The sequence below is a fragment of the Morone saxatilis genome, unplaced genomic scaffold, assembly GCF_004916995.1.
Source record: "Morone saxatilis isolate NCDOM2014 unplaced genomic scaffold, NCSU_SB_2.0 Contig2, whole genome shotgun sequence".
Lineage (NCBI taxonomy): Eukaryota > Metazoa > Chordata > Actinopteri > Moronidae > Morone > Morone saxatilis.
This window is the reverse complement of record NW_023339762.1, coordinates 21,524,908-21,545,893: the sequence shown is the minus strand read 5'-3', so window position 1 is coordinate 21,545,893 and position 20,986 is coordinate 21,524,908. Positions and strand designations below refer to the sequence as shown.

General features: G+C 41.0%; 1 protein-coding gene across 1 annotated transcript in view; it reads right to left on the bottom strand.

Moving 5' to 3' along the window:
• brsk2a (BR serine/threonine kinase 2a) overlaps positions 1-20,986 on the bottom strand; it is a 154,616-nt gene that overhangs the window by 20,860 nt on the left and 112,770 nt on the right. The window contains exons 5-12 of the mRNA XM_035664339.1: positions 15,272-15,388; positions 10,633-10,666; positions 10,481-10,549; positions 8,899-9,045; positions 4,944-4,975; positions 3,225-3,389; positions 1,874-1,971; positions 802-952 (exon numbers count right to left, since the gene is read on the bottom strand). Of these exons, the coding sequence (XP_035520232.1) occupies positions 802-952; positions 1,874-1,971; positions 3,225-3,389; positions 4,944-4,975; positions 8,899-9,045; positions 10,481-10,549; positions 10,633-10,666; positions 15,272-15,388 (813 nt within the window). The remainder of the gene's footprint in view (positions 1-801; positions 953-1,873; positions 1,972-3,224; positions 3,390-4,943; positions 4,976-8,898; positions 9,046-10,480; positions 10,550-10,632; positions 10,667-15,271; positions 15,389-20,986) is intronic.

Here is a 20,986-nt window from a genome sequence, read left to right as displayed (position 1 = left end):
TCAGTCTGCTGTGCCTTGTCGGGGTGTGGTTCTGGCTTGACTAGAACATTTCTAAAATAGAGAAATGGAAAAATGTTCTGCATCCGGAGAAAGTGGGACACAGTATGGGAGAACTGATTATCAATGCATTCAGATTATGAAAAGAAGAGATAATTGAGCAGCACCGGAAAAGGGAGGTTTGCAGACATTAAGGCTCTGAATTGCAAATGCACAGTCTTCCTCAGTTTGAAAATTAAGTTAATTAAGAGAGTTAAGTCAAACTTTAGGAACTACCACCCCAAGACTGTTGACTCTGTTGGATCCAGCTTCTTTCATTTTTCAGATGAGTTACAGCGTATTAAAATAGACTTCTGAAGCAGCCAAATGCTGACGTGTAATCTCCATTTAAATAAAACATTCTTTTAACAGAAAGCACCGCTGCATCTTTCTCCTGCCATGGAAATCCCCTTGCATGGGTGTGAGACACGGAGCGAGAGGAGTTGAAAAGGCCAAGTGAATACCTTTCTTCTTTGCTGCATTTTGTACTGGCGTCAGGAATATCCAAGCTTTTACTGTACACTGATTTACTACAGTGAGACAGGAGACAAAGCGAGCAGTGCGTCAGTCTCTGTTTATGTTTGTCCACAATCTAGCCTGCTGACACCCATAGCCCGACTCACTGTCAGACCTGCTTAAACACCACTGAGCTGCAAGATCCTCCACATGTACACAAACCCACACACAGAGCTATGTATGTTTCTATCTGTTCATTTGAAAATTGTATTGATTTTTTAAAGTTTTTCATTTCACCTCCATGCGTACCTCTGTCCATGCTGCGTCATGTCGATGGCCCTCCTGGCTGGTACAGGTGAGCCTCCGTCTGTGACACTGAGGACCTCCATGGACTTCCTCTCTGGTCTCCTCTTGCCATGACGGTTCAACATGGGAGAATCCACCCGCTTCCTTGGAGGATCTATGCCAAACAAGCACGACATATCGATTCAGAATCAACACAATAGCCCTTGACATCTTACATGTTAATGTTTGTATTTCTTCACATTGAGTGGTTTTCGTGCATTGCGTGCATATGTGTTATAAGTGTTTGAGTGATGTTTAGTGCTGATCCCATTGACATTTTAACTAATAGTGAATAAGTAATGGTTTCCTCCCAGACCTTGAACTAATGGCCACTGTATTGACTGTATCACATTCACTGAAGAGGGAGTCTATCCATCAAAATGTCGGTATCTCACAGCATACACACTCACACATTTGCACACAATACCCCCACCTATTGCAATGCTCTTGTCACAAAATAACTCTGTCAGAAGTCTCTCGTAGAAGTTCTAGCAGAGCATCTTTGTTTCGGCTCAGATTTCTGTGGGTGGAATTCTGTGCTGGGTTGTGCTGCACGAATGGGAGAATACCTTTTTTTGTTTTTTTGATGTGTTAATATCCGATCCGAAGCAGTTGAGCTGACAGTTTTTCTCTGGCCTATTGACACCTTCTATTTTTGCTACTATATTTCATTGAGAAGCTTGTCTATATTTCATAAACAGAAAGCATTTTCTACTGGAGAGCCAGACCAAGTCTACTGAAGCCGATCCAATTTCTTCTGAGGGAAGAAAAAAGTTCAGACATTCGGAGCATTCAGGAGTTACCTTCCTGCAGTATGTGTTCCTGTCTAAATTGGTTTGTTTTACAGAGTAAACAGCTGTCTATTCATGATGTAAAGTTAGCCACATAGTTGTATTGTTCAGATATACTGTGTGCCATGCTGTGTTTACAAATTTATTCCTGATTGTTTCTGTTATGCTCTTTCTATAGTTGTTTTTTTTATCATATCTTATGTTCCATTCTTTATCTGCAATTATTTCATTGGTCCAAGTCTCACCAATCTCGTTCCGAGGGGGAAGGTTCTGGTCCTCCTGACTGGGGTACCTTTCCTTACGGTCCAGTAAAAGGAAGTAGATCATCTTTTCTTGGTTGTCACTGCAGAGAGGAGACAATAAAAAGGATACTGAGAGCTCTGGGAAAGACATACAATGGTTTTAAACCAAACTGAGTCACTCCAAACACATACACAAGTATAGATTAGTGAGCATTCATGTGCATACGCAGATCAGCATTTACAAGAGCTTAAAACCAAGACATTAAACTGCAGAAACCCTCACTATGATTAATGTCCTTTAATCTCTTTGGGTTCATTGTGAAACAGCTACTAAATAGCTTCCATCATTAAAACAAAAGTTTAGTTTTACAGGTCATTAAGCAATCATATAATATTCTGCATATATTTTTTCTACTGGTGAGTTTATGAAAGTATCAAAACATTATGAGTTCGGCCTTTCCTTTCTCTGTAAATCAGGAAGCGTAATATCTTTAGCCTCTGGGCCAATACCCTCTATTCAAAAAGCCCAGGGATTGGCCCTCCATAATAAAGACAGATTGGAAAGCAGTAGGAGGCAAAGAGACAAGGACCTGCAACTTCAGCTAAAATGAACGAGGGAAAGGGAGATAGAGACTGCAGATTTTTCTCTAGTCCAGCACTATTACGGGATGCTCCCAGGAGAAAAGAAGGAAATGGAAGCGATGGGGAGAAAGGAAAGTGATGGAGTAATGCTCGTTTAGTATTAAATTATAGAGGCCAGTCAAATGTAAAATAGAGGGAAAGGAGATTGAACAGCAAAGCAAAGTGAAACAAAAAAACATCCGTGTGCTCACATTAATACAAACCAAGTGTATGAGAGACTGCAGGGTGAGTATCCTCAGCATAAATGCATATTCACAGGGACACATGTGTAACTCAGACATAAACATTAGTAGCAGAACATAAACAATGTGACCCAGGAGCTTGTTTGTATCCTGCAGACCAGGATCAGTTTGGGGGGAATGTATCCAGTGGCAAGCGGTGTAAGCACTGTGTGATAACAGTTAAGTGATCTATAGCTTCTGACATCTAAAGTGACAGCCTCACAGGATTTCATAAGAGCCTGGGCCAAACCAAGGCCGTCTGTGCGCACAGACACAACACTCCCATCCTTTCCATTGCAGTACCACCACACAGCCCCTCTTCTCTCTGTCTTCAGCTTTTATTTTTTCCATTTTTCAACACACTTTCACCTTTTTTTCCTACTATATTTTTCTCTTCTCTAGTTTTTCATTCACTGAACCACACCGCCATTCTTCTTCATCCCTGCTTTTTCTCTTCCCCATCCCTCCCATTTGCCCCGCCATTCACTCACTCATCTGACAGCAGGTCTTTCAGCAGTTTGTTTTTGTCTCTGAAGCAGCCCAGGGAGTGCATGCTGTCCAGTACGTCTGGGTCGATGTCATCTGCAGAGGGCAGGCTGCGGATGGTCACCTTCCTGGGCACAGGCTGCTCTGGCTCTGGTTCGTTCTTCCCCCCTCTGTGGATGCAAAGAAATTGCAAGACAAATAATGACACTGTCACCCATTTGGTCCCTGCAAATGTAATTAAGTAAGTTTAAATACATTGAAACGTTTTCATATTGCTTATATACAGATTGAAGTACTTGAGTACTGTAAACAGAATATGTATGTGAAGCATTTCAGTGTTTGTTTGCCTCTTGGTCATCTGGGGCATCTGAGGCATCTGGGACATTGGCCTCATTATGACCCTGGTTCACATTATGAAACTTTCCTAGTCACGTATTTTCCCCAGGTTTAGTCATTTTGCATGTAAGCTTCAGAGGGTGAACCTGGGTCATCATGCTCGCCAAGATGCAGACAGACGACTGAGTCATGCTGTTGAGTTCTGCAATCTCCCTCTCTCCTCCTGGCTTATTTCCCAAACTTAGTTCCTTCATTATTCTGTCTTTCCAGACACTCTCCTAGTTATGTCACTTTTCTCTCTTTTGTCTGTCTGAATCTAGGGAGCACACAAGCAGGACTTGGGATCTAAACTTCTTCTTTGGGATTTGAAATAAAAAGGCTAATCCACACTGACACCATTTTCTGGAGGATTTCTGGATGATCTAGATAGACATAAACACGGCCTGTAGTCTGTTTCAAAGAACAGATTCGGCTTAGATTTCTTCTTTCTTCTGTGCCAATACACACAGACTGTGATACAGAAATTCACAACCCTCCTCTACTATTCCCCACTGATCTTATGTGTCGCCCACTTAAAACTATACTCAGTTGCCAGTTTATTAGGTCCTCATGCTCATTCATTAATTCATTAATTTATTCATTCATTCATTCATGCATTCATTCAGCCAGACAGGCAGAGGCAGACATCCAGGCAACTTCCTCACTGATTCACATTATATTAGTTTTCTCTCCCAGCTCTTCTCTTGTCTCCTCTTGTTTTTCTTATCTGTCTCACTGTCTGTTTGTATGATCTTTCAGTACGTGGCAGAAACCATAACTCAACCCCTTCCAGGGCTTACAACCTCGTCCTATGTATCTTTGCTCTTGCAGAGTAAGGAACAGTAATTCCGATAATGGGGGTACCATCCTTTACAATCATCAATCATCATTTAAAAACCAAACATCTGGTCATGCATTTGTTCCCCATTAAAAAAACCTACATATAAATGAATTCATAACATACATAAACATAATTTTCAATGACCTGAAACACAAATTTTCTCGAAAGATTTATGTTAGCTTTAAAAGGTGGGTAACATGAAAGTTAAACGATGGATACACTGAGGTTAGGTGGGTTCATCCTCGACATCCCTGCTTGTTCCCTCTCCCCTGAACCCTGTTCAGTTGACCATATGCTGCACATCCTCTTTCATGCACTACCAATTTACCCCCACATCCCCAAGAGTGGAGTCTTGCCCTGCTCAAATGTACTCTTGTGTACAGGGCAGAAACTCAAAGCCATTTATCATGTGGTTGCTCCCCTCAGGTCTACAACCCCTGCAGAATAGGCTAATAGAGGAGAGAAGAGGAGTGGAGATTGTAAAAAGGAAAGACTGGGGAGTACTTACATGTACCATGTGTGCTTCTGGATCTGTTCTAACTGTAAAAGACATGACAGAAAAAACTGCAGGTTAGTACACAAGCAACGTGATGCATTTGATTTGAATAATTTAATAACATTTTTGGTGCTAAGGAAATAATTACTGAGGAAAAAGGTGAATTTGCCGGTGTATAGAAACGTTTGGTGCATTATGTGCTGAGCTTACTGGCTTAATGGAAACACAATAGGACAATACAGGCAGGTTGAACGCTGGAAACAAATAATGAGGCCATTAAATATTAATACTGCTTATGGGAAAAACTTATTGAGGAAAAGAGTAAGGTAGAGAGAGGTGCAGCTGGAGTATGAGAGAGAGATGACACCACTGAGCTATATACAGAGAATATTATCTCCCTCACACACACTGCTGACCCTGCCAAGCCCTCTGGTCTAAAGGGAACCTCCCATTCTCATTCTCTTCTCATCTCTCTTACTCACACAAACACACACTCCCTCTCTCAATACTACTCTTGTCACCGTGCTTTTAATGTGGCCACTTTGTCACAAACGCTGTCAACATGGTCTTTTGCCAAGAAAGGAAAAGCAGAAAGAGAAAGAAACAGTTAGAAAGAGAGCAACAAAGAAAGATGTCTGTTTGAATGACTTCACAGTGTTTCAACTGCCCACAGAGGTAAACTGGATCAAATGTCACTGTTGGGACTTTTTAATTTGTTGTTGTGGAACCACAGACGATGCACATAACAGCTTTAATTATTATCACTTATTCAGAGGTATGGTTCTTGGGTATGTGCCTATATCAATGGGTCTCCACAATCCCAGAGGATTTACCTCTGTGTTTCAGCACTGATGAATGCCTTCATGTGATACCAGTTCAATTACAGAGCTGGCCAGACTATAGGTGAATCTTGTCTGCCTCCACAGAGGTCATGGTATTGACAGAGACACCCTGCCTGTCAAATACAGGCCAGTGGGTGACCTACTCTCTCCCACTTTTATTGGAGGCCTGGAGGCAAGAGACTGATATCACACGTGGGCTTGAAAGTGATGTGGTTTGAAATGCAGTATCACATCAATCAGTCTCTAAATGTGACAGTACCAATTCCAGCTGCTTTCACTCAGGCAGAGGGGAATGCCGCTGTAATGCTGGTTTGGCTAGGTGTGTGTATGAGTGTGCGTTCACGTATGTTTTCATCTCGGGGCTGCATAAATTTACTTACGTGCAACATGTACAGTATTTACATAAATGTATGTGTCATGTGTATGCATGTCTCAATCATGTGGCTGTGTTAAAGCAAGGAGGGTGGAGCTATGGGAATCTATTCTGCCATACAAAGCCAAAACACTAACTATATATTTGGTGTAAAAAAAAAAGAAAAGAAAAGAACTAAGAGCAGAATATGACTTTTTGACATATAAAATGTAACATGCCATAGAAATGTGTAATTTGGGGAAAAACAGCATTTAAAGAACTACAAAACAGAAGTAAAAAACTAACCAGCTAGTTAAGGCTAGGTTAAGGTGAGCATTAGCTCTTAAACTCATTTACCCACTTTTCTGTAATTGCTCCAACATCTTAGAAAGTGAGTTGGTTATACCACATAAAGTAGCAGTAGCAGAATCTAATAATGAAAAGAAAAAAGATAAAACACCAGATAAACACATCCTGCTAAAAGTGACAAGACGTTCCATTTGGTCTTCGATTGTCCCGGTTTCAACTGGGTGTCCCCAGTCCCGGCGAACATCCCAGTTTTCAACATTCACCACCAAATTGTCCCGGTTTTCATCACAATTAAAATAATAATTACGGTAGAATACATGTTTTCAGTGCTTGAATAGGCATTTAACATGTCCCGGTTTAGGAGTAAATATGGTGATGCTCACCCTGAAGTAGTCTAGCTTAGCAGAGTTGCAGAAACTGCTGCCTCTGCACATTCTGACTTTGATGGAATTCACACGATTAACTACACTGTTATTTCTTAATGAGATCAGTTTTATATCACATTTATGGCACACAAACACACACACTTCCTTAATTCTCATCGACCATGATACTTTGTCGCAATTCCCATGAATGCGTTATTTGTCTGTGATGAACTGTTCTATAATATAAAAAGCTAGCCAATCCTCTTCATTATCCAGGGATCACAAGGACGGATCTTTCCAGGTTGTCTGTGTTCATGTGAATATGGAAGATGAAATGACTGTGTCGAGGTGGCTGGCCCAGTCATCTGCGGGGCCCTGACTACACAGACAGGAAATGAAGAGAAAGGCTTTTATTGGGCTAAGCCCCTTAAGGCCGGGTATGTGCCCTACCACTCGGACTCTGAGGGGCCTTGGCTTTGTGTGTGTACTTGTGTGCATGCAGCAACAAAATCTAATTGAGACGGTGAAAATAGACATAAACACAGCCTGTAGTTGTGGTCAGATTACTCGATAATCGATTTGAACTACCGCCAATGGTATTATGAAATATAATCATCCAACGTGTTCCCTTAAGATGTCATTCCCACCCTTGGGTGCATTTGTCATCTCCGACTGGGCTACTAAATTCCAAGAATGCTTAATCTAACAGGGCTATTTGACATTCTGTGAGGTTACAACACATCCCCAGAGCTCTGTTTGGAGCCCTCATGCGCAGGAGGGGGGCGGAGAGGTAGCATATTTTCTCCCAGCAGCTCGGCCTGTGTGTAACCCTTTTGTCGAGGACAGCGCTGGAGGCTGGTGGACATATCTAGCAGATCTCAGGGTGACCCATCCACGTCACGCAGAGAGAACAGAAAATTAAAGCATATAGTGTACATTCTGTCCTTCACATCTCTCTGTTCTCGCACTCTCCTCCAGCTACCTTGCCAAGGTGATCAGTTGCTGTGTAGAAAGGGACTGGCATTGTGATGAGTACGCTAAACAGTGCAGAGGGAGAGTACACAAACAGCAGTCCTCTTCTGAATTCACAACCTGTACTTGAGGAAGAACTCAAACAGAATTGGGGATGAGTCGAGACAAACACATTTGGAACACAAAGGAGGAAAGAAGAAATAAAGAAAAAGACAATGGTTGGCTTGGCAGCGTCACGTTGATATTAGCCACTTTAGTTTGAATGTGTATCTCTGCCATCTTACTGTCTCCTTAGAGCATTACAAGTTTTCCCAGCTTGCTGTGAATCTGCGAAATAATGATTCTCCTCTCTTAACAAAGACCTGATGTGTCTGGGTTTTTTCCCCACATGAATGCCGTCTAAAATAACAACGAAATGTGTTTGGCTGCTTCTACAACATCATTAGTAAACACTACTAGTCGTGGACTATGAATATAAAACATTCAATGCAGATAGAATTCATGTTTTATTGAGTCACTGAGAATGTACGGATTGTGCATAACGAGGTGCAAAGAGTACTTTGTACCATTCATGTAGTATAGAAACACATCATGCATACCGCTAAAGAACAACAACATATACTGCAGAGGCTCATGATAATTAAACATTTGTGTGCTAACACGGGTGTGAAGGCAATATATACCTACTGTTAGAGATATGTGCTTTACACCCACACAACATGGCTGTCAATCACATAAGGGTGTGGCCTTCCTTCTAAGACCATGAACTTTATTATACATACATTATATAGTTACCTCCCCTGTACTGCTGGAGCACCCTCCACTCTTTTGGGAAGGTTTACTGCAAGACTTTGAAACCTGGCTGAAGGATTTTGCTCCAACTTAGCCAGGTCAAGTTCTTTAACTCCAAACTTAAAAAAAAATATTATTACTGTTATTATTATATTATAATTGCTGCCCTAAAGTTGAAAGCTATTGTATAAAATATAATTGAATGTTGTAGCATAAAGATTCCCTTTTGCAATTAGAACTAAGGGGCCAAGCTCAAGACCAAGACCAAAAGCACAAAAAGCATATGAACATAATCATAATGGCGTGTTATCACCCAGTCCCTTAATTGAACTGACCGTTAGTCTTTTGGAGGCATCCACTTCAATCATGCCACGGAGGAGGTTCTGACAGTCTGGAGGGATGAAGTGTGGCATGTGAAACACCCCCAACTTCACTTTCTCTAGCAGATTCCTCAGGTTGTCGTCATCAAACGGCAGGGCACCCTGGAGCAACAAAGGAAAGAAGCAGAGGGTGAGAAAATGGAAAATAAATTGAAAAAGGGAGAAGATGTAGATGTAGGAATGAAAAAGTAGACAAGGAACAGTTTGCACTTATTTTAATAGCAGCATTAGAACAGAAAATAACTCTTCATATGAATGACTAACAAGACTCGCCAGAAGAAAGGATAACTACATTTTGAGTCTTAATCCTGCACGACTTAAAGAATAGGCTCGCTTTCTCAACTTGTTAAACTTTCCAATTAGAGCATTCTGCCCTCAGCCACGATGCAAAATAAATAATAAACAGCAGTAAGCTGAAAACAGGGCTTTTCTAATAATTACCCAGCTTTCTCATTTACCTCGTTCATTTAGCATTCTCTCATCAGAGTCATTTATCAGAGCGAGCTGACACCTCACAGATGTGGCTGTTTGATGAATGACAACCTCCACAAGAAGACAAGATGGAGGGGGAGAAAAAGAGCAAAAAGGCTGAGAAAGACAGAAAGAAAGAGGTAGAGAAAAAAAGAGGGGGTGGGGCAGCCTTGTGTAACAGATGATCTGAGTGCAGCCTAACTGCTGGGGAGTATGCGCGTCTCCCACAATCAGACAAATGGTTATCTCACAGCCAGACAGCAGGAAGAAACAGGAGAAAGGCAGTATTCATCTTCAGTCAAACAGCGATGGGGAGAAACTTTTGTTTTGCAGCAAGAGTGTGGTCACGGTGGAGACAGTGGTAAACAACATCAGGTTTACGCAACACAAGAGTACAACGGAGACTGTCCTTAACACAGGTGCACATACACGCACACATATATGAGACAGATAGAGAGGGGAGTGAGGGAGAGGAAGGCAAAAACAAAGACAAATAAACAGGGCCTGTGGCCAAAAGCCGCCCTGTCAGCGTTGGTATTTATTTTGGGCTCTCTTCTTTCAGTTTGGTTGTATGAATTATTCATGGAGCAGGAGTGTGTAGGAACTACAGTACAGCCGTTGATGAAACAAAGCTTCAGGGCTGCACGGCTGGGGAACCACAGACATAATGTAGCTGGAGAATAGACCTGATTATGGATACAGGGTTGTGTGTGGATACAGGATAATGAATAAAAAGATGCTTTTATTATCTGATTTTCTATTACGCAAGAGTATCAGCTTTGGGGGCATTCTGCAACATTTTTCCAGTAAGACCTACTAAATGTTAGGATTTTTAATTGAATTCCCTGAACTCTGAGTTTATGTTTGACACCATTTGGCAGCTTCAAGATCTTCCTAGATGTGATTGTCCTGTCACAAGGTGCACTAATTTTCTACTTTTGATCCATTACAGCTGGTACAAAGGCTAGACGTATGGGAAGGCAACACTTTATGATTAAATTGTATTATGCCATACTTCTCACCATCACCGTCACCATCAGTTAGTAAAGAACAAGCAGACGCTCACCACCAATAGGGCAAAAAGAATGACCCCACAGCTCCAGACGTCTGCTTTCCTCCCGTCATACTTCTCTCCCTAAGGACAAGAGAGTGTTTGTTATTGGTTAGGGGTTGGTTTAAATAAGATCAAGGACAATAAATCAGTGAAAAACGACTTACCCTGATGACCTCCGGACAGGCGTAGTGTGGAGATCTGTTGGGAGAACAGAAAAAGTGCAAAGAGTGAATGAATTGAAGAAGTAAGAAAAAGAAAGAGGTTTTCTAAGGACTATTCCATTTGTACCACTGTACTGGGAAGTGAATCAGGGTTACACAATCATGACACAACAGACATAAAAAATGTAAACGCAACTTTTTGAAAATTTCAAAACAGCAATTTAGACAGACAATAACTGTTTTCAGTGAGCATAGATCAAAATATGCTTGAGGATTTCAGACATCCTGAGGGTGTTTGGATGTCCTCCTGCTCGCTCACTAAAGGGCATCCTCTTACAGCAGACAGTGAACAGACCCACTAATCTTTACAGCACCTGGACGGGCTGACAGTAAACCCAATGACTAGATTGACACATCAATATTGTATGAAGATTTATGGAGCTACCTTGCAAGGGCTGCTCCATAAGCCAGTAGCTATGGATGAGGGGAGCGGCTGTTGAGTGACTTGTTATTCTGTACATACATAGTGGCACTTTTGCAGTACTTGGTGAATTCAGTACCTTGAAATAAAAAGCAAAAAATAAATAAATAAATACATTTTGCTTCAATCTAAAAAAAAAATATTTAAATAAACTTATCATTACAGGATGTTTCCTTGTTTCTCTGAGACTGGGCAGGGCTCTGATCTTTTCAGACATGTGACTACACACAAAGAAAATTAGGCACCTGTCTCCCCAAACCTCTCAGCTTGGAGATGTGTCCTCCACCTCCTTCTCCTGCTCAGTCTTATCTAATAGCAGAACATTTGGCTCTAATGAGAGACTATCTGAAGTCTGTAAACATGGCGCCCATTAGCTCGGCTGTTGTCTTGTGTACTCATGAATAACAGCCCTGACTGCGCGGCTTCCTCTGGCTGTCAAAATACTGGCCGATAACAAACACTGCCACCATGTCAACGGTAAAGTTCAAACACGAGCCTATGCAAATACGGCCTTCCTGATTGCAAGTGTCATAGTGCATTATGCAGATGAGCGGAGAATAAAAATAAAAAACAAGCCTGAGATTTGCACTAGTTATGCCCCTCGAGTGCCACTACACACAAGCCACAGCTGGAACCAGCGTGGATATAAACTAATTATTTGCTGAGGCTTTAGGTGGCAAACACAGGGTGGAGGTAAAGACTGGAACACAAGAATCTCAGCTTTCTGCCTGAGCTGAATACTAATTTGTCAATATTAAAACCCTAAATCAGTCAGCCAAATCATCTACAGTATGTGCTTAGATCTCATCTCTTTTCCACTCTGACACATCATTATAGGGCTTTTTTTGTCCACATATGTCAGTTTTGAACATTTTCCACACTAAAACACTCCATAATTGTTTAATTTCTGCACTGCGATGTGGCGAGTATTCATGACCCTTCTTTCTTGTTAAGTTTGACCTGTATTTAATAGTTTCATTTAAAGCAATAAGTATTAATTTGAGGTGTAAATAAAGTTCATTCAAATGTATCTTAGCTAAGCACATTAAACTTTGGCCGCATACTGTATCTGATAAAAAATAATCCCTTGCTGCTGACACCAGAAGTTCCGATTATAGAGGATACTAAAGATAAATAGAAAGCTGTACAAGCCACTTCCCTCTGACCAGCGTGAAAAATGCAGTCTTTTGAAGAACAGTTGTGCGTGGGTTGACATAACATCAGTCTTTTATTGCTATTTGCCAAAGCTCATTTACTCTCCCAACCTAACACCACTAACATCGCATAAATAAAATTAACACACAGAACAGAACTTTTGAGGGCAACAAATAGCAGTATAGTGGTCCAAAATGCTGCTGTAAGTGATTTGCCCGACAGCATAAAGAAAGAAAAAGCATTTGGTTAAGGACCCAAGATTATACTGAACCAGACTGCTGAAGTGTGGATACAAAAATGATAAAGATGAAAAAAAAGCTGCACACTTATCAGTGTAAGAGTGCCTGCAGAGAGATGTCTGGACCACAAGTTCAAAAGAGCTTTAATAAGTTTACCAACAGATTACCATGTCCCTTGCAGTAAACAGTACATCGTATCATGAGTTTAAGAGATATGAGCACCTATGGAGCAGTGAACGGATCAGCAGTATGGGCCAGCATTATTGAGGAGACGCTGAGACATGCAGGTCTTATTTAAGAAAATTCTTCTTTTTGAACCAAATTTGTGCGTCTCCTCACTGCATACAAGATAATTTCCTTTCATCAATCAAAGCAACAGCATTAAACAAACAGCAAGCACTAATGAACTCGCAGCTGGGTTTATGCAGACAGATAGAGAGGTTGCATGCACGTTCTTAGATCCATATTTGTACTTGCTTGTCAATGCCTCTGCTCATCTATATGTCTGTATGTCTGCATGTATTTATGTATGTGCTCCGAGGCTCCCCCTACTCTACCTGCGGCGAGTCTCATCTTCACTCAGCTCCATTACCCGTGGCAAATGGAATACATTTGTGTCAGACTGCTGCATGGTGAGAGGGGGCCAGATAAATGCGTTTAATTAAAAACTGTCATATCTACACTTAGAGATGGGACAGTCAGAAAAGCATGAATAATCAATAACCACACATGCAGTGTATGGAACATTCACACGAATTAGGCAACGCCACAGAGACACACATACACAAATGATGCTCACACATTCCTGTGAGACACACAAGCACACAAACAGGGTAGGATGCGGTGATGGAGCTGAGAGTGGAACTAAAACAGAACTACTTTGCTTTACTGTGTGTGGGAGTTTGTGGTATGTGTGCCTGCATCTCTGTCAGACAGCTCTGTGGTTCCACCTGCAACAAGTACCTTCAGCACTTCGTAAATGTAATGTGGGGAACTAAGCAGATGTACTGCACCTGGATCGGAAAGCAGAATTGCTCGAAGTGTAAACAGAATTTGATGAAATATAAGCTAGATGCAGTTGCACTACAGGTTACTGCAAAGTACTGCAAAGCTGAGTAAGAGCTGTCGCATTCTGTAGCCTTTCTAGGAAAAGGAAACACTTCACTGTGGTCATCATGGCTGCAGAATGACTCAATCAGACACATTTTACTTGCAGATAGCAATGCACACTGTTCTCAGTCGGCCTGATCTCTCCCGATGAGTCATGAGAGCTTAGGCACTGTGCTACTGCTGAAAAAATTATGCAATAGCAAAGGGTCTTAGAGGTCAGGGATGAACTAAGCCTTGCCAGCACTGTGTGTGCATGTGTGTTTGCAGTATTACGTGTATGCAAGTGTGTGTAATTTCAGTTGTGGCTGATTTGGAGGCATAATCTGGACAGAATCAGGTCTGAGCTGGGGACAGATGTTGCAAGGTCTTCTCTATCTCCCCGGCCTTGCATGTAGTGTCATGTGTAACCACAGAGCAAAGATTCTCCCAAAGAAATCATGATCATCAGGAATCAGCAGAGATAGCCCTTGGCCCCTTAGTTGACCGTACATCTAATGGGCTTTTCTGGAGTGATTTAGATGTCCGTCATCTGTCGATCTCACTAAACACATATTTTTTTCTAAATCTACAGATGTATTAACCCACACCAACTCTGAGAAACACATCAATATGTGTGTTATTTTATGCCCCAAATCGATTTATTTTCTTGCTTATTTTTCTTTCTTTTGCTACACTGTATTTATGTTTTATTTTGTGAACTATACCTACAAAGGTATAAAACATAAAATCAATATATGATTTGCTTCATGTGTACCTGTTTTTGTTGCTTACATGTTGACACAATATACAGTGTGAATTTCAGGTAAAAGTGACATGAAACTCTTTTTGCCAAGTAGTGAAATCTTTTTGATAGTACTGCATAGGATTAGTGGCATCTAGCGGATGGAGAAACTATGGAGCCTGCAAAACGTGCAAAAAATGTGAACGCCCCTATCTAGAGCCAGTATTTGATTTGTCCCTTCTGGATTACTGCAGATTCATTCAATTCATATATATTCAGGTGATTATACACTATCAAAAACATAATTATGCATAATTTATTCCATTTCTGCCCATAGATCCTCCTACATGTTAGACACTAGACCTTTAATCCATGCTGCCACTGACTTTATGAACCTGATACCTAAAAGTAAACCATCATCAACTGTGTTGCTTCTTTTATTGACAAATGTGACCCTGCGCACTGTTCACTACACTTCAGGGTTAAATAAAAACACTCCCACAATATGGCCGACCACGCTCGAAAGACTTTGAAAGTGACTTTTCCTGCAAGTGAATTCATTTTGGTCGTTGTGGGATTGATGGGCCTGGCGTGGTTGTGACTGCCAGGTCATAAAACCCAGCGTAGTATATGAGGAGACGGAGAGCAGTAATGTGTGGCCATGGCCCTGGCCCTGCTCACAGCCAGATAGCACACTCTGTGAGAGACACCAAATGTCTCTCCTCAGGAGATCAACACAGCACGATAACGGAGGATTTCAGAACACGGCACCTAGCAGAGTTCCTTGATAGCTCCACTCATCATTCTCTGTTGCTTCTTTACTCTTCTCTCGGTTTCTGTTGCATACTGCCAACTCTGTGTGCCCTCCAACTATGACTTACACAATCTTGAGACTTTGCATCGGAGAGCACGCAACACGTTTTCTATAGCACTTACCCACAGCTGGTTTCCAGCAGACTGTCTCCAACCTGAAGGGAGGCCATGCCGAAGTCTGCTATCCTGATGTTGTTCTTTTCATCTAGCAACAGGTTCTCAGGCTTCAGATCCCTGTGGCTGAAAGATAGTGAGATGAAAAGATAAAACAGTTAATGATACATGAAAGAGCTTATCATCTTATCATAAGTCATATAAACTAGTAAAACTGAAGAGAAACGAAAGGTGCGCTGCAAGGTCTATTAAACACCTGTGGACCAAGCTTGGATCCAAATCCATGCACACAACTGAGAGCAACACAGCAGCTTAACCTATTTCTGAGCGCCTTCCTTCTCTCTGCATCGTCCTCTCTGATCTGTCCATTCTGAAACTAAGGGGCTGCCACGTCAGTGCTGGGCTGGTACAAGGTGTGACAGCCCCCTGCTGTGTGCTTTTCTCCTTCTGTTTCCCTCCCTCTTTCGCCCCTCATCCCCTTCCTCTCATCTCCCAGACAGCCACTGGCAGACTGGCAGAACATAGGGCGTCAAGGGGAGCCAGCCGCAGAGGAAGGGTTCATTAGCTGCCATTCATTACCACTAAACACAGTGAGGGGGATAATATCCAGCGGACAATGTCACCCTCCTTAAAAGGGACCATTGAGAGTAAGATCTTTCTCATATACATGTGCTGCCGTGTCAGAGGTTAGAATCTCAATTTTGACGAGTGTTCAAAAGCAGAGTAGTGTTAGCATTTACTCATGCATTTAACATGTCTCTGGGTTGAAGTCTGTATTACATCATACTGTGCTGTTCTTGTGATGTCTACCAAGGCTGAGAGAAGAACCACAGACATGAAACACGTGTATGTGTGCATCCACTGATATCTATCTTTCTTTTTCTATATTCTGACTTGCTTACCTCCCTCTATGATTTTTGGAATCAGAGAGTTATATAGAGCCACGGGCTGTCAGGATGTCATGAACTAGACTTTCATCTTCTCCTTAAACTAATGACTGAAAGGGGAGAGGAACAATAGCTTGATGCGTCCACCTTTGAAGAATGCCTCATCACAATGGACGTTTAACCTTAGATGACATCAGCTGCTGTACAAGCCGTTTCCTGTCCTGAGGGATTAGCTGTCAGCTGGTTTGTTATCACACTGGCAGTCTCTGTGATCCCTGATATAATTGAAATAAAACACAGATAGCATCTAAAACAGTTCTCCCCAGGCTAAAACCTTTGTCAATTCACACAACCATCATTTGGCAGCGATGTCAGTAGCTTGAGAGTTAGTCTTTTAACTAATACTGTCAAAGCACACGAGGAAGGAACAAACATTTACCGAACAGCTCAGGGGCCACCGGTGTGAGAATGTGGTTGTGCTGGGGATCTCTGAGGTCCCTCTATTCCACCAAGCCAGTACTGTACAGGAAAGTGTTCTTCATCAACACTCCTGATTAAATAATGCTTTTAAAAATAATGTTTCTTCTGGCAACAAAGTGTTTTAGACAGCTGAAAGTTACAAATCACTTGTGACTGGAGTTTGACAGAAGGTCAAATTGTAACTTTATAGCTACAGGGACCAGAAGACGGGGCCTGGAGCATATTAAATAATTTGGTGGGACATCAATGACAAAAGCAGCAGCAATGACAGCACTGACTGTGGCGAGTGTTTAAGACAGTGTTCAAACATTGTTTGATATCATATAACTTCATGATCCTAACAGACCCCAATCAGAGAACCACAGCTTCAACAGAGTCATAAATATCCAAGTACTCGTCAGCCTGAGATGCAAAAACGCACACTAAATCACTACCTAAAAGACCAATAAACATGGTATTAACATCACATTTAAAACAGAAAAAGCCAAGCCTCAAGAGACCGATCCACAAAAGAAAGAAGGCAGCAGCGTATATTTATCCTCCGACAGCATCAAGAGGACAAATTGCATCTGGATGCTTTATTGGTTGTCAGGACCCTGGTTTCCATAATAGGACATTAAACTGCCTCTCTGACACATTAGGCTGCACTTTGCTACTGTAATCTTGCTCACACAGCAGCTCTTGCAGCAGAGGTACCTCTGTTGCACTCATATGTCATGCAGGAGGAGTTGTTTGTAAACGAATTCAACAGATGCAATGAGCTTGAATGTAACTGCGGTTTTTCTTTCAAGAAACGTGGATGCTGTGCACCACTGGCTTGCAGGCAGGTCTTGGAGGAATGTCTTTTTACAAAACACTCAGCACTAAATGTCCTGAAAACAGCATGAGAAAATTTTAAAAAATCTGAGTAAGCCACTATTTAAGAATTTGTCATCCATCATGCCAGCAGATTACACAGTTCTACCTTGATCTGTGGTACATCCTTACAGTTCAATGTGCACTAAGCTCTTGCGAAACACCTCAGTGTAATTTACAGGGCACACGTGTGTCTTTTCATGCTGTCTGAGCAAGGTTTACTTCCCAGTGGGGCCGTTAGACATGATTCTTGCAATCTAACACCAAGCTCTTAATTGCCTGTGATCATTTGCACGTACCATGCTGATATGTTATGTTTTACAGAAGGTCGTAATGGGTCTGTCCTCTTGCGGCTCACATCCCTATAATATCCCAGACATGTTTATGGTGATGAGCAGTTTCGTAGCTAAATTCTTCAGCCCAAGGAAAATATACTTTTCCCATTGTGACAAATTTGACATACACCATATTTAATATGGCCTCTTGTTAAGTCTGTGTTATAGCACAAAGATATGTGACACTAATAAGCTAAACCAGAACACTTAACACTAATGGCTCACATGCGCATCTTTGACACATTAACATGCCTGGAAAATAGCACACCTGTTTTTGCCTTTTCATGAGGTACTAAAGCTTTCCTGTTACCATTATTGTTAGCTGGAGTGGGGTTTTTAACCATCGTTGTGAGCTGAAATGCACCCATTTAGCCTCTGGCGCACCTCTGTGTCATCCTCCTCTTTCTATCTTTCCTTTTTTCTCTCAAACTTTTTTAGGCTTCTGTTGACCCAATTACAGAGAGACCAAGCACATTCGCTAAAAATGCTTGAGGCTAATATTCTATCGCATTAGCAAAAGAGGACATTCTGACTGCTGACTTAGATGTGGTGGGCACAATCATTCATTTAGCCAATGGGGTTAATTGTGTAATAAGAGCAATGAGGGATGAGAGAGATAAAGTCGTATATTTTTCTTTCTGCTGTCTAATGGAATTGGTTTTGCATTTGCATTTTTTTTTTTAAAGCAAGCGATTGGCAGATGTGTTTACAATTTATTCTGTAATTTATGTCTATTCTTCCTCGGAGTAGCCAAGTTAGATCCGATGTACTACATTTGGAACACAGTTTGTTAAAAGTACAAATACATCTCAAGTGTGGTCACAGTTACACATAAATCAAAGGTTTCTATTCATCCCTTTTAGAAAGAAAACTTGAGTTATTTTAGTCAGATAATAACAAGGAGAGAACCAATTGTTGGCAATGGCCTACACATGTCCTTCACTACACTGTCCTAACCGTATCAGCATAAGAGCTCCATGAGAAAATTACAAAAGCGGTGCATTCAATCTCATTAGGGATATAAAGTATTGATTTATGTTTTGTTTAATTACCAAGACAAAAAACATTGTTAAATAGCCAAAACAGCTAAAGATGTAATATATATAGGCTATGTAGCTTACACTAATTACCACCCCCCTGTCCACTAGAATATCTACCATCTTATAGTGTTGTCTTATACAAACACTGTTACTTGTGATAATGATTAAAATATACTTAGTGGACTCAAACTGTTATAGAAAAGTATCACACAAAGCAAAGTAAAAACAAGCTATGGTCACAACTACCATTGTCCATTGCCCATGCTTCTCAAATCATATCACCTTTGGTCACATTTTTGATTGATTCACATCCTTATCATATACATATAAATAAAAAAAGCAAGGGCAGGTGGATACAAGTGGTTGCAAGTGGGTACATGTCAAATGTGGTCACAGTTACACATAAATCAAAGGTTTCTATTCATCCCTTTTAGAAAGAAAACGTATACATTTATTTTAGTTAGATGATAACAAGGAAAGGACTGATGGTCAGCAATGGCTTACACATGTCCTTCACTACACTGTCTTATTTGCGATAAGGACTTCATGGGGCGCAAGGTGAGCTACCAGATGAGTTACCGGGCACCCCATGATCTAGTAGTCTACTCTCATATAATTTGCATTTAAACTGAATTAGAATTGAGAGGAAGATACACAGCTATTTTTTTTTTTTTTTTACACACAAGATTTACTTTTCCATTGACTGGAGAGTATTCCTTGTGCCATATGGGGCATTTCTATCTATTCCTCCGGGGTTTTGAGCAACACTGGGGAAGAAATGCATTGTTGCATGTAATGCAGTGACTAAAAAGTGGGATTACAATGATGGCTCGATCTGTAATAAACAAACTATTTGCTTTGTTGTGCCAAATCTGTGTGTGCAACCCAGCGTTTGCTCTTAATCCAGAGGAGTTTGAGTGGGGAAGATAGGATGAGCAGCAGACCTTCAAGGCAGAATAAACAGACATGCTGTCAGAAAAGCATTGGAGTGAAGGAGTGGCATAGATATTAAAAACCCATTGCAACATCAGGCATCTAATATAGACTGCCATGGTGGTGGATAATTCATCTTAAAATAGTCCATTGGGCCAGTTAAAAATTAGAAAAGCAATTCCATTCTTAACTTCCCTCATTCAAACAGCCTTCCCATCTTTCCTGTTACACAACCAGCCTATTCCCCCTAAATCAGGCACCATAAACCTACCACTTGTGTTCTTTCTCCTCCTGCTATATTTTCCATTCCCATTTTACCCATCACATCTCCTTTCCGCCTCCTCTCCACATCAACTTCCCTTCCCTCACCCAGTTACACCTCAATGCTTTAACTGGCTCTGCAGGAGAGGAAAATATCAGAAAAATGTTAAAAAAGCAGAGGAGAGGGAGAAAAAAGATTTCCATTCTGTGTTGTTAGTGGCCATCAGCCATAATGATGATAGGCTATAAGTACAGGCTTTCTGCAGTGAGACAGACAGACAGACAGGCTGTCAACTGGGGAGACTCTCCTAAGAAAGTCAACCAACACAACCACAAAACAACCACAAGGGCATGGGCTGCTATTGATAGAGCGATGGACGTACAGAGGGTGGAAGTTGATGAATAGGCAAACATGAACTGCATGCTGTAGAAAGATTACAATACATGAAAAAAAACACAGAAGTCAGGTTTCCATTCAAATGTATTGCAAATTTTAGCCAGCCAATCAACAAAAAAGAAACATTTATTATCTTTATAGTAATATTAAGGAGTTGGTTGTCACTAATTTTCCAGCCTGGTACTGGTATAAATAAACAATTGCAGAAGAAGGTGCAACAAGAATCCATAATTAAAAATAAATACAACATTAAGAAGGAATGTTATAGCCTCTTCATTGGTCCACACATATCCGATGATGTACAACAATGATTGGTTGTATTACCAATATTGAATCTACATGTTTTTATGGGTCAATGTGATAAAATACCTTGACTTGATAATTATTGAATTCATTAAAAAAAAATCCCTTTCCAACTGGTTATTTCAAATATAAAGGACATGTACTAAATCAGAACATTTATCACTATTCCAATATAAAATTCCATTTGCCATGGTAGAAAATTTGAGCAGTTTTACCTACCATAAAGAGAGATA